General features: G+C 33.6%; 1 protein-coding gene across 1 annotated transcript; it reads left to right on the plus strand.

Moving 5' to 3' along the window:
• Positions 1-4,916: 4,916 nt before the first annotated feature.
• Positions 4,917-11,067, plus strand: LOC127132663 (U1 small nuclear ribonucleoprotein A). The gene is made up of 5 exons (XM_051061623.1): positions 4,917-5,118; positions 5,204-5,376; positions 9,248-9,341; positions 10,106-10,194; positions 10,567-11,067. Exons 1-5 carry the CDS (start codon positions 5,031-5,033, stop codon positions 10,858-10,860), a joined length of 738 nt encoding a protein of 245 aa, XP_050917580.1. The 5' UTR covers positions 4,917-5,030; the 3' UTR covers positions 10,861-11,067.
• Positions 11,068-15,063: the final 3,996 nt, after the last annotated feature.

A 15,063-nucleotide genomic window follows, 5' to 3' on the forward strand; every position in this document is an offset into this window, starting at 1 on the left:
GATTTATCATCTAAAGGAGTTTATAAGATTGTTGACCGAGCAAATACATGCAAAGTGATCATTGAAACCTAACTTTGACAATATTTCTCATTTAATCAAAACATAACTTTTACCGCAATTAATTACTTTTTATGCAAGATAACTCGATTAAAATCAAAACCCTATTGTTACATTAAGTTAAGATTAAAACAACCATCGAACGGCGGCGATATCTTACAATCTCTGTGGATACGATAACAAAAACCCGACACGAAATATACATTTCAACAATGACCAAAGCAGTTGGTCCCAACTTTACCTACCATATGATGACAAATCCCTAAATAGTGGTAGACAATTTACCTATACAAAAGTAAAACTCTTGTCTGCGAAAATAATACAACCAACCAGCATCAACACGCAAGCTCTAGCAGTATAGTCTAATTGATCAAGACCTCGATGAAGCTCAAATAAAGTATGTAGCCACTCTAGCCTATAATTTGGACCCCTTACAAGTACGAGTCTCTTGTGTGGCATCCTCTATAGTCACCCTTAATAACTCTACAACAAGAGCATCAACACCTTCTTTGTTGATACATAATGGGACATCCCATAAATAACCCTTAATTAGAAGGTGAAGTAGGCAAGCAACATTGTTTAGAGTAATCATCATTTCACCAAATGACATATGAAAGGAAGATGTGTCTAGGCCATATCTCCACAAAAATGATGATACAAATCCTATTTAAACTAGTCCTTTGAGGTGAAGATATATCATAGTCATTCAACCAACCTTGTACCACAAGTGGGAGATGCAATGAAATACACTATATCAATTTACTCTCATGTGTTGCAATCTTAAGTTCTTTCTTCGAACCTCGTTCTTGAAAAACAATTTAAAGTATAAAGTTTAAAATATAAATAATAATGAAAAATTAAAGATTATTCCTAATAAAAATAATTACTTACCTCTCTGTACCATAAGTGACGAGCAATGTGATGATCGTACTGTACCAGAAGAGACATGTCGTACGAACTCTTGGAAAATAATGTGACTGCTCCATATGTGCACCTTCCTGTTTTTGTTGTGAATCCATCACTTGTTGAGATTGTAAAACACCTCATCCTAAGCCTCCACGCATAATAAACTTATTATCACATCCTTGACTATGCACCACTAGTAAAAAGAATAATTTTAGACAATTTCGCAAGAAAAAATACCAGATGAATAACACACAAGTCATCCGATGACTAAAAAATAACATTCCCAGACAACTTATACTTAAGAAATCTGGTGAAGAAAAATTGACTATTGAATGGCTTTTGTTTAAGATATTTGTTAGTTACTTTTTTTGGCATTGGATCAGATAACTTAAGTATAAATTCTATGATAAAAAACATTAAAAATGGATTGGACCAGACATCTTATTAGTAAAAGTTTTAGGTATTTATGTGGACCGAATAAATTCTCTTCAAGACTTCCAATACACAAAAATCTTTCAAATTCTCTCAACTATCAATACTAAACCAAATGTATTCAAAATAAAATGAGAAACAAAATGAAAACTTTCTAACATGAACTATTTATACAGGGGTATAATGGTCAATTTGTGTAAATTATAGGGGTGGGGGTAGTTGTTGGAGTACAAGGTAGGGTAAAATTGACCGGGTGTTGTTCACTACACTTCATGTAATGATCACACATCCTATAGAAATACCAAAATGTCCTTCGCATCATTTAAACTTTAAAATTTGGGCACACCTATTTTACAACAAAATCACTTTGTCAAAGAGACACCCTATTCCCCCCCCCCCCCCCCCCCCCCCCCCCCAAAAAAAATCGTATTTCAATCCCCAAAATTTCCCTATTAATTTTCGAATTTCAATCTTCGGATAAATCCATAGAATAATATTTTATGTATGCATTGCATGCCTTTATGTTATGTCAAAATTTTGAAATATGAATATTTAATGTTGTTGTTTTTCTTCAATTTGTCGGGGTTTTTAACCTCCTCAGATTTTGAAATGTGAAAATGTCTGAAAAAGGAAGGAGGAATGAAGTGACTATAGAATTATATTAATATCACTTGAGGTTTGAAGCCAGTTCACTTTCACAATATACTACATATTTGATGTAAATTTTGGTGTATTCCTTTTCATTTGAATGCATTTAAATGGTAACAAAGCATGCGAAGAAAACAATGAAACTTTAAATAATCTCTCATGCATGGAAGAATCTAATTATTATTGCTAATGAAACTCAAATAAAAAAATAGCAAAAATGATTCTCACATAACATAAACCTATAATCAAACATAAAGTAAATACTTCAACGGGAGGCAATTGAAAAATATTATATGTTTTTGTTAGTAGCTAAAATCTTGTATCGCAATTGAAAAACTCAACATCTTGTGTTATGTACTACAAATGCAAATATAGGGTAAAAAATAATGAAGATTTATGTTGTAATGACGACATATTTCATGCTGAAATAAATCAATGACAACGATTTCAGATGGAAAATCCCTCTAAACAATTTTCTTAGCCTAGCTAAGCACTAATTTATCCAGTATTTGAGACTTCCTTTGTATATGTAAGGTTTTTCATTTGTATTTCAGTAGTATGAGTTTATCAATCTAGAGGAAGTATTTCTCATCAATCTATGAAAAATAATGTCTTGTGCAAAACATAATGCCTCAACTTGTCTCATTGTCCTCAAGATACTTCTTTGGTTACTTAAAGGGGATACTCTTTCCACCCTTGGTGGATCCTCCCACACCCTTGAAAATCTGAAAAAACCCTCAAACGTCTAGAGATGCATCTCCGGATGCACCCAAAATCATACATATCTTCTCTTTTCCGAGTTTCACCCCTGTTTTTGAAAAAAAATAGTCCAAAGATGTATTTCCGTATCAGATTTGGGTGTATCCGAAGATGTATCTCTGAAATATCCTGGGAACTTATTTATCGATTTGTTATTCACACAAATAATTTAAATAATAACTCAATGATATTTTCGTAGATGTATCTCTAAAAATACATAACGGGAAAGTTGATAAAACACCACCTTACATGAGTTTCTTCTTCATGCTAAAACAATAAACTATTGCAAAACCCTTGAAAAATTTATCTAATTCTCAAACAACATTTCAACTAGGGATGTTCGCTGGTTGGGATGAGTCTAATTTAGTTAAATCTAGTATCTAACTCAATCAATAGTATTTGGTTTGAATTGAGTGTTGAACTCGTGCTTTTAAGACTAAACTCTAACCAAACCAACTAATTCATAAATGGGTTGGGTTATGTTGGGTTCACGGATCACCTACTAAATATAATTTTTAAATTTTAAATAAAATATCAATTCAATTAACACATTTATATTACAAAAAAAATAATAAAAAATTTAAAAAATTAGTATTCAATTTTAATACATAAAAACTTTTTCACAGTTCAAATCAAGTCCAAAAACAAATACAAATGATGTAAAATATAATTTAAATATTAAGATGTATCCCTCTTTTAATAAAAGAATTTAATCTCTCAAATTTGATTTAGACTTAAGTTCTTACCATTAATAAAAACTATAATTATATATATATATATATATATATATATATATATATATATATATATATATATATATATATATATATATATATATATATATATATATATATATATATATATATATATATATTCTAAAGATCGTGCTAGATAGTTTATAAATAAAATAAAATAAAAACAACATGACATGTTGATAGAATGGGTTCGTAGATTTAAAAATTCAAACTCATCTTCCTAACTAAATACTAATGGGTTTGAATGAGTTGGTTCGGGTTGGACCGGTACATCATTGAGTTGGGATAAAAATAAGAGTTGGGTTGCGTTGGGTGAGTGAGTTAACGGATTTTTCGGTATCCATGAACACTCCTAATTTCAACACCAAAACATCATTCTTGTAATTTTGCAACGTCCCGACTACCCGTTTTTAATAATAACATATAATGTTAAATTTATATAATGTCTATATATATATATATATATATATATATATATATATATATATATATATATATATATATATATATATATATATATATATATATATATATATATATATATATATATATATATATATATATATATATATATATTTGAGTTAATTTATGTTGGTTTTCCATTCTGTCATTGTTTATGCATATTTCTGGTTTGATCTAACAGAGCATATTTCAAATATGTATCTCCAGAAATCTCACTGATTAATGCATTAAAAGGGGTTATGGAGATGCATCTCCGAATCAATCTTTCGTGCATACGGAGATGCATCTCCGGATCAAATTTTAACAGAATAAAAGTTTATTATCATTTTTGTCTCACTTGTGTGTGGAAAAGGTGCGTATGAAGATCCATCTCCAAATGCTAAAGACATTTTAGTCTTTAGTCTTTTTAGAGTGGTGTGAGAGAACTCCTAAAGATGAAAAAAAGCAACCTCTTAAAACCGATAGATGGTGTTATACCACTAAGGGACCATAAACCATAAATTGGTTTCAAATTTCAAAATTTGTGGAGGTTAAAATCCTCCTCAAATTGAAAAAAATCTCTGAATTTTGAAATTAGATAGATTTTTAACTTTGATTTTGAGCGTATCCAAGATTGAGTTTTGTGTGGCGTATTTGAGTGTGTTCGGATTTCAATTTCTATAACTTGTTAATCTAGATTTTATAATCCAAACTTATTTTTTCCTTTGCTTTGTGTTCTAGAAAGAGTTTTTTTTATCAAGTACATCTGAATTTAAAATTCAGATTTTAGAAATATTTTTAAAATTTCGTTGGGGGTGTATGAATAACTTATAGAGTGTATTAAATAATCCCCAAAGTAATGAGGTTAAAATTATTAGGCCCATATAATGAATGGCCATAAGCCCATTAACAAAAAACACTTTGGCGGCACGGAGCAGCTTCTCCGGCAGTGGCTTATAGGGTTTAGCTTCTCCCGGTGGTGAAGAACCGAACCTCACTCTTCCATTTTCGAAATCTCATCTCATCTAAAAAATGGCTGAAGTTAATAACGCCGCCGCTGAAACCCCTCAAAACATGACCATTTACATCAACAACCTCAACGAAAAAATCAAAATTGAGGGTACGTTATTTCAATTTACTTCGTATTTTCCATAACAACGATTTCAATATTTACATTTATATACTCTTTTTTGATTTTGATGCAGAGTTGAAGAAGTCTATGCACGCTGTTTTCAGCCAGTTTGGGAAGATACTTGAGGTGTTGGCTTTCAAGACACTGAAACATAAGGGTCAAGCTTGGGTGATTTTTGAAGATGTTACTTCTGCTTCCAATGCTCTTAGGCAAATGCAGGGTTTCCCCTTCTATGATAAGCCCATGGTATCAATCATATCCTCTTTTATGTTTCGGCTTTCAATTTTCAACTCTGAAATTGTTTTTTACTTTTGTATTTTCAATCGTAATTTAAGGTTTAGAAGTGTTATTTTGATTAGGATTTAATGCTCTAGATGTAATTTTTTGGGTATGGTTCTAATTTATGATAAATGTAGTTAGTAAACATGGCATGGAACGAGCGCATAACAATCTTCGACATGATAGAAACTTCTCTGCTAGAAACTTGTTTTGAAATTTAGCATATTTAACCTGCCATTGAATCGGAGAAAACAAAGAAGAATGTGGTAGAGTAATGCTTATCTAGGAACCAACTGTGTCTCTTCAGTAGATACTACATTGATCTCGCTATGTTGAAATATGGTAGAGAGATGAGAATTTTTTAAACATGTTGTCTTGAGATGAGTGGCAATAGTGGGTATTGATTTTGCTCTGCTGTTTGTGGATTGAATCATCTATATCATGTATGCTCTAAGTCCCTCCTCTACACTCGCTGAACAGAATAGGAAGATCTTTTTATTGGAAGGGTAATGGATTTTAGATCGAAATAGTCTATGACACTAGGAAGTAGAAAATAGTTAAGCTGATACCAGGGACTGGCCGAGTACAACTTATCATATTTATCGTCCTCAATGTCAAGGATCCGTCAAGTGCAATTGTGATTAATGAATTATGAAATACAGAGTACAGACTTGTTGGCTTACCATTTTGAGCTTTGTTAACTATGTCTTTTATTTACGGGGTTCTTCACTATAAATGTAATTTAAGGGTAATTTGTAAGAATAGTCATTAGATTAGCTTCCTTCTATAATTCTGTTGATTTAGCATATTTTTGTGTGTGCCTTTGATTGAGTATTACAAGCACAGTCACAAGGTTGACCATTGATCCATAGGAGGATCTTCTCATGGACAGAGAGATATCACGGTCACCCAATATATTCTTCTTATTAATAGATTTACATATTGTAGCATCAACATTATAGTTATATATAACATGTTTTCCACAAATATTCAGAACTTTTGTTGTGAGCAGTGGCAGGCTGATGTTTTGCATTCCAAAGGTTCATGGGTGGATTTTAACATGACCTGTGCGCCAGCATGTAGAATCATATGATCTGTGATCATGCTATTGGGGTGTTCACACATTGCCTAAAATGGTAAATGGTGGGAGCGAATGGGGTCGCAACCCAGAGACTTGGGAACGGTGAAATCATGTGCGCCACCCAATTCCATTCGTCCTCCTTGCAGTTCTTGGTAGCAGGTCGGGTCTGCGGCCCGGTTTCTTTAAAACGGCTATTAACGTTTAAAATCCCTAAAAATCACGCTTTAATTTTGGTGTTACCTATGACAGTTAGTTTCTCACCCCACTAAGCCAATAAATTTGGAAACCTTCACAATACATTACCTACCAAGCCTATTAATCTGGAAAACCTTCCTATTACGCAAATTCATCGCACTCCCTCTCTTGCTTAGTCACACTAAATGCTCTGTTTTACTATTCACTGTTGTGCTGCCTTCCATTGGGTGCAGCCTCTCCTCATATGAGACGACAACCCTCTTGTGTCAGTGTGAGGCCTTTGGAATCTATGAGGCAGCACACCTTTATCCCATTTCCCTCTGTTCTCTGCATTGCTCTGCTACTACTTGCTACTGTTTTATAGCCATGGCTTCAAGCTCTGCTGCTATTGGAACTTTTGTTGTTGGTGCTACCTCTGTCTGCTCCCTCTGCAAGTGTACCGTGGAAGAAAATGCCCAAAAATACTGCTGATAGTTGAAGTGATGTAGCCTGGAAGTATGGTGTTGCTGTTGATGAAAATCTTTTGGAAAATTCAGTGCAGGTATTGTAAAAAAAAGTAACTGGAGGTGTTTACCAGCTGAAGCATCACTTGGCTGGATCTCAAAAAGATATGGAAGCATGTTGGGCTGTCCCAGATGAAGTTAAGAAAGAAATGCTGAATTGTGGCTAGTTGGCATTTGCAGTGTTATCAAGATTTATAAAATCAAATATCAAATATTCAAAAGATTATAATAAGAAAACTCTTAAATAAATGAGAATGAAAGAGTAATAAGTTTATAATAAAAAAGAGAAGAGTTAAAAAAAAGTTAAGATAAAAAGGAACAGGGGTAGAAGCTTTTAAAGAAATAGGGGAAGAAGTTTTAAAAAAAATAGAGGAAGAAAAAAAAAACAGTAGAACAAGGTGTTCTGGCTATCTCACCCGCGATCTCAATTTGCGAACCGCACCATGAAACGCGAGCTGAGGGTGCCGAAACTCCTGAGATCTTGCCAATAGCGGCCGCAATTAATATCTGGGAGGCACTATATCTTTGGATGAAGACTTGGTTTCAAAGAATCAAGATCAAATTGAGGAGTATAAGGATGTCTTTCTTGTTCATAATTTGGACAATGCAAATAGAGGGCTGGAGGAGGAGGTGATGTTGTAGGCAAAGATGGAGATGATGGAAATGAAGATCCCTTGAATGACTCTGATTTTATTCAACATGAATTATTTCGGTTTTGAGTGACTTATGATTAAAATTTGGTGTTATTTGCATATTTGGAGTTTTTTTTTTACATGTTTTTGCCATTTATGCCTTTGTGTTATGAATTTTATGATCCTAAATTTAAGTTTCTTTAAGTATTTTGGGTGTGATTTTAAGTTATTTTTTTTACTAAATTATGTTGTTGTTTTATCTGATATGTATAAACCTATATACAATATATATTAGTTGGTGAAATTGGTATGATCTTACAGTTTGTGTAACGGTCCCCCGATTCACGATCTTGTGATCCCTCCCTGATCCGGTTGGTTCAAAACAATCTTAAATACCCATTGAAGTTGGTATTTGTGTTGTTGGAGTTTGTTTCAAGTCCCATATTGTTTAGGTTTCCAGGCTGTTGGGTGTATAAATATGTGAGGGCAACCTCACCCTTTGAGCTGACTTTTGGGGTTGAGATCCAAACATATTTAACATGGTATCAGAGCTAGGTTAAGGACTGCAATGTGGGCATTTGACCCAGACCCACGCTAGGCGTGAGTGTGGGTGTTAAAGTTGGTATTTGTGTTGGAGTTTGTTTGAAGTCCCACATTGCTTAGGTCCCGGGCTGTTGGGTGTATAAATATGTGAGGGCAACCTCACCCTTTGAGCTAGCTTTTGGGGTTGAGATCTAAACATATTTAATAATACCCACCATCGATCCATGATGGTAGGGGAAGTCCTCCCCAAGGTCGTGACTCCAATTTTTATATCTCTGACTTCGTAGGTAAAGTTTGCTTGAATTCACAGCTCGGGCTTTAGTTGTGAACAACAACTATAAGGCCCAATTGAGCAAGCTTAATCACTAGTATGTTATGAAATTATATTGGATTTATGTAGCACATGAAAATAAAACTATTTTCTTTGATGCATGTCTGACTTTATGGTGTGGCATGGTGGAATCCAGAGTTATTTTTCTGAGTGTTTTGAAGCTATATTAGTGGATTTCTATCATCCTGTGCTGTAATAATAGTTGCTTGCTTTGTGCTGTTGGAGCTTTATGTAATTGGTCATATACATAGTTGCTTGCTTCCGCAATATTGGCCGATATTTTACCATTGCGGCGAGCCCAAAAACCGTCATGTATATCCGCCATGGTGGATATTTAATAACACTTATAGCTCAGTCAGTAAAAAGTAGAATTTATCTTGAGAAATGAATTTGATTATAATCCCACTTCTTGTGATATAGGCAACTTAACTTGCTTATTGTTTGGCCTCATCTTCTTCCTTTCAGCGGCTGATTCGGATACGTTAGTTTATATCGTTCCCCCCCCAAAAAAAATCTCTTTCAAGAATTGAGTTCAATTTTGTAATCTATGCAGAGAATACAGTATGCCAGGACTAAATCCGATATCATAGCAAAAGCAGACGGTACTTTTGTTCCTCGTGAAAAACGGAAGAGGCACGATGACAAAGGTATAACTCTGAGTTCTCTATTCTTTTTGTTAAGTTTAAACCCATATGGGAACATAAACAAACTAAACTAAGCTCATTTTCTCTTTAAAATGAGGGCATAAGTCACTAAATGCCCAATAATGGCAATAAAAGGCCAAAATATTTCTTAGATTTTAACGTTATTGGTATTGGTGGTGGGGGGTTGTTTGGTAGCCAAGGTGCTTTGGGGGTTATGCTTTCTGTTCTTGATAACGAAGAAGAAAAAGTTCCAATAAATGTAATTTCCGACTCCAGCCTGCCTCTAGGCAGAAACAGATCGAGTGCACTGCAGAGGCATCATTGTTCAAATCAATGATTCCAACTAGGTTGGCACCAAAGGCAGGACCAATCCCTTGAAGCACGCCCAAATATCATTAAAAAAAGGAAAAATATGAAACAAAATATAAAACGGAGGGGGCCATACCAAACCCTGGCTAAGGTCAACAAAACCTATAACTAGGAAGACTGGTGAACTCTTCACTACTACAAGGTAGGCAAAAAATCCCACCAAATGAAAGAAGCACCAGCTATACCAATACTAGCTAATCTTAGGCAATTGTGCTGAATTTAATAAAATTGTGATATTTGTTTATGCTCCCATCAGCAATGAACAGACTTACACTATACTTTTGACTTTTTACCATCTAGTATGGTGGATGCAACTTTTTAATGAAAAGCTTTGTATTATGCACTGTATAACTCTACATACATAGCCAAATTACATATTCAACTTTTTTTTTTGGCAGGCAAAAAACGAAAGGACCAAAACGATGCTAATTTAGCTGGAATGGGAATAAATCCTGCTTATTCTGGTGCTTATGGCACAACACCTGCTGTAAGTTTCTCTGCTGTTGTAGTTTCATTTAGTCAGAGGTCATGTTATAGGCATCTTAATATACTAATACTTTGTCTCATTTGAATCTGGCATCTTTATAGTTCTTATTGTTCTATGGTAATTTTTCTCAAACTGGTAAGTTTTCTTTTCAGTTCATTGGTTTGCCTTTGAAAACTATTTTTTGATTTTCTGATAAAAGCCTGACTGAAAAAAAAAATCCTTATGCAAAATGAGATAATGGGAGTGATTATATTTTGAACATAAATGAAGATGAAATGACACTATCTGTTTGAAAGCAAATTATTCTACTAACAAACAAGCATGAAATTTTTAATTCTGCATTTGTTACATGTTTTTTTTCTAATAATGCAGCTATCCCAGATACCTTATCCAGGCGGTGCAAAATCCATGTTACCTGAGGCTCCTGCACCACCAAATAATATTCTCTTTATTCAGAATCTTCCCAATGAGACAACTCCTATGATGCTGCAAATGCTCTTTCTTCAATATCCTGGATTCAAAGAAGTTAGAATGGTCGAAACAAAGCCCGGAATTGCCTTTGTGGAATATGCAGACGAGATGCAATCCACAGTGGCTATGCAGGCGCTGCAAAGTTTCAAAATAACCCCACAAAACCCTATGCTGATAACCTATGCAAAGAAATAGACAGCTATTTCTCCGACTTATGGCGTAAGACATGAATCATACATCTTTGCATAGAGTTGTTAATCCATCTAATGCAATAGTTTATCTTCTTAGTTGGTCTTGTATGATTGTAGTTAGGGTAATAACTTTGACATTTTTTATAAAAATCTGTATTTGGCATATTATCTTCTTTTTAATCAAGGTAAATTACTATCTGATTCAAGTTTATCCATCACAGATTTTTTTTATGTCCTTTGGATTTGTTGTTTATCATGCATTTTTCTTGTTTGATGACGACGACTTCCCATAATTATTTGCTGGATGATAGTACATGATATCAAAAAGTCCCAATTTTCTTCCCTTGTGACAGTTTATTGCTATCAATTGGAAGATCTATCACAATTCCCAAATTTAACGGACAAGCAAGAAACTGTCTTTTACTTGGGTTACTGTTATTTTCTCAGTGGCAATGGCATAGTAAAAAGCATACATTAAGTACCCTAGATCTTTACCTGTTTGGGGTGCATGCTTATATTTCAAAAGCCTTCCAATGATGAATGCGTCACCAAATACAAGATACACACGCCAATATTTTTTATACAAGGCCTTAGATTTTTTAATGACCTCATCAAGAATCTACCTTCATTTCTTGCACAACAAGGTTAAACTATGACAGAAAAAAGTGTGACTATCTTAAAGTGATAATAACTCCAAACAACACTAGAAAAATACTCTTCCTTACATAACATAACCTCATTTTTGCACCAAATCAAAATGATGTCAGTTGGAGTGTCATTGTCTACCTATAGTTTCTCTAAGTGGAAACAGAGCCGTTACAAAAGTGTTATTATTAACCAAATGAGTTGAATTGTACTTGAAAATTAAGCTCAATTTGTTCTGTTCTTGAATCGGGAGAATATGTATATATATCATACTTTCTATTAAACACATTATGTTTGAGATAATTTTAATTGTAATTCGATTTTTTACAAAAACAAAAAGATAAAATCTAAATTTTTTGACTTTTGAATAATGTCAATAGAACAAACAAGTTGAATCTAATAAACTCTTCAGAGTTGTTCCTAAACTTGAAACAATGAAACGAGTCAATTTCAAGTTAAAAGAATGTTTCATAATGAATTTGAATGAATTTTAAAACTAACTCAAGTTTTATCAAGTCCAATTAAATTGTGTCGAGTTCGTCTCAACGTATTTTCAATCCTAATTTTGACCGACATTTTCCAAACCAAACCAAATCGAATTGCTTATGCCTGTTCCTAATTTGTCTTTGAAATTCTTGTAATCTATTACCACACTTTCCTCAACCACTAAATTTTTTGGAGGAAAATAAATAGGTAATGGAGTTTTGGAACATTTTGTCACATAGTTGCACGCATATACATAAACCATACTCAAAAACTTTCTTCCAACACGCAAAACCCAACGTGCACTCATACATGATTCTTCTTCAGTTCACCCACCTAAGCAAGTGGGACCCAAATATTCTCAATCCAAACGGACATAGACATTAAGGTGGCTTGTGGTTATTTCTTTGTTACAGTGAGTGAACCTCAAATCAACAATGACTCCGTAATTGTTGCCTTAAAGCAGACATATACATGATTCATTTTGGGTTTCCCTAGTACTTGCATGCTGATGTATGCTAGTGTTTCTTATTATGGGACCGAAACATTAACTGCACATATTGTTCCTTAAATATTGCTCAACAGTATCTATGTGAAATTGCATCAATATATATAGTGACCATTTTTCATAGCTCAAGTTCAAGTTCCAGTTCCATTTTTCATCAAACTCGAGGTGCGATGTGAATGTGGATTTTATAGGTTGAGTAGTCCTTGTTGGAGAAGCAGGACACGTGCAACTATGGTGTGTGTCGAATGTTTCTGCCACTGAATTATTTGCATGTGTTTTGTTTCTCCAAGATGGGTTTCTCTCCTTGCTTCTCAAGTGCTGTCATTTTAGTTGCTCCTTCGTTTTGAAGTATTGTCATGTTTTATACATTTGTACGTCCCATACTCACTCTCTCATATTATGTGACATTTTAATAAATTTAATGGTTTTTTCTAGGCTACCTTGGTGTGGAACCATTTATAAGTAGACAAATATAGATGGAAAAAATGAAATTTTATTTTTGAATTAATAAATTGATATTAAATAGTAGTGTGTGTGGTTAATAACTTTCATGTATCTTATTAATGGAATACAGGTGTTGTAATTTGATTGAATATATATGAAATGGATAAATTATCATCTTTTTTATGGGACAACCTAAGCGACGCTTAAGGTTGATATTTTGATTATCATATTATTTAATTTGAAAAGTTGATATTTTGATCGACTAATTCTAGAGAACAACTCCACTTGGGGGTGTGAAAAAAATTAGCTCTTCTAACCAAAATGTTAAGTAAATTGTTTCATTTTTCAAAATTCAACTCAAATGTTGTAATATTTGGTGGTCTATTTTTCATTCAAATATAAAATTCCTATCCATAAAAACATTTCGATTTAACTTTTGGATATCCAAATTTATTTGTATCCTGATATTCGATTTAGTCTTTTCTATATGAATGTGAGGTACGGGGTGGATATAAATGCTAAGTGTAGGTAGCTAAGTCATGTTATCAATTCCAAGTTACAAATTCAACAAGTGGAGTTTTTGACGTCATAGATAACTTGAAGACGTTTGCAACAGCAACAACAGTTTGGAGTTGTTCGAGAACTAAAGACATGTGTAAATACATCATAAGACAAGAGCACACATAGAAGATACATGTTGAATTCTGGAAATATAATCGGCGTTGATAGTTATTGATGTACATAATATATAAGTAAATTTCATTTATTTAATGAGGGTTCGTATTTTCATTTTATTATCTTTAGAACTCCCATATTTGATTTATTGAGATCTTGAGTATGTGAGAAATGTATGAACTTGTGTCCCGTCTTTAATTTAAACACTTTCTATTGCTTTTTGTAATTTATTTTTTATTGTTCATCTATTAATTTAAGAGCATTTGCTCAAGTTATTTATTTATCTGCATTAGGAAATCTTACGGCACTATCACACTCTTCTCAAACATTAAGCATAAATTATCCTTTAGGATTTTTCGAGTTTGATCCTGCAAGTGAATTAAAACTCGTGATTGTTTGCTAAAAACACTAGTAAACAAATTGACACATCCGATGGGACTCATTTGTGCGAAAATTTATCTTTTTTTGCAGAGAGTATGTGTGCTTTTATGTTTGTTTTTGTTCTTCACGCATCTAAATGTTGTCAATTGTTGAGTGTTTATGCGTCTGAGAAATGACAAATTTGTTAGTATGTATAGACAATCAGGGAATTCATCCCCTCGAGGGTTCCTCCTCCCCAAAACAACACTATAAATGCAGAAGAACAACCAATCGAAATGACAGTTAGTTTCGACTACGACACCAGAAATGGTGATACCGCTAATACAACAAACTAGTTTTTATGTTAATTTAGTGGTTACACAAACCACTGTAGGAGGTGATAGGCCTCAATTTCTTCCAGGTTCTACACTTCCCCTAGTGGTAGGGAGTATTCATATGGCATGTCAACTGCAATGATGGCAGACCTACAACCAAAAGTGTCAATATACATAGATAATGCAATGGTTGTTGCCTCTCCTTTCAACAAATATATGGCATCAGGATCTACTATAAACAACCTTGATCGAATTGGTCAATCTCAATGAGGATTGGGATACATTCCTTAGGTTATGCCAACCTTAACTAATAATTCCCTCATTAGTGTGAGGCAACAGATGGATGACAATAATCATGACATGATTAACATGCTCATCCAACAAATTAGTACGATGTTCGACTATTTGATTCAGAGTACCAATCATAATTACCAATAATTAGCATATCAAATGGGTCGAATTACTGACTTCTTTGGTGCTCCTCCAACGCCAATTCAGCCAATCCCTAATAACCAAGTGCAACAGCAAGTTGTGCCTTAGCCAATCGAACAACCTAGACCCAGAGTAGTAAAAAACATAGTGTTAGTAAACATGGGTTGGGAAAGACCAACAAAATAATTGAGGGTAAATAACATAACCAATATGGTTGAACAAATCCTAACTCAAAATGGTCTTAATGTTGGTTTTCATAGGACAAATTTCATTTCTGCATTATTTGAATATGTCTTGAAAACTGAACTTCCCAGGGGTTGGGAAA

The sequence above is a fragment of the Lathyrus oleraceus genome, chromosome 3 (genome assembly GCF_024323335.1).
Source record: "Lathyrus oleraceus cultivar Zhongwan6 chromosome 3, CAAS_Psat_ZW6_1.0, whole genome shotgun sequence".
NCBI lineage: Eukaryota > Viridiplantae > Streptophyta > Magnoliopsida > Fabales > Fabaceae > Lathyrus > Lathyrus oleraceus.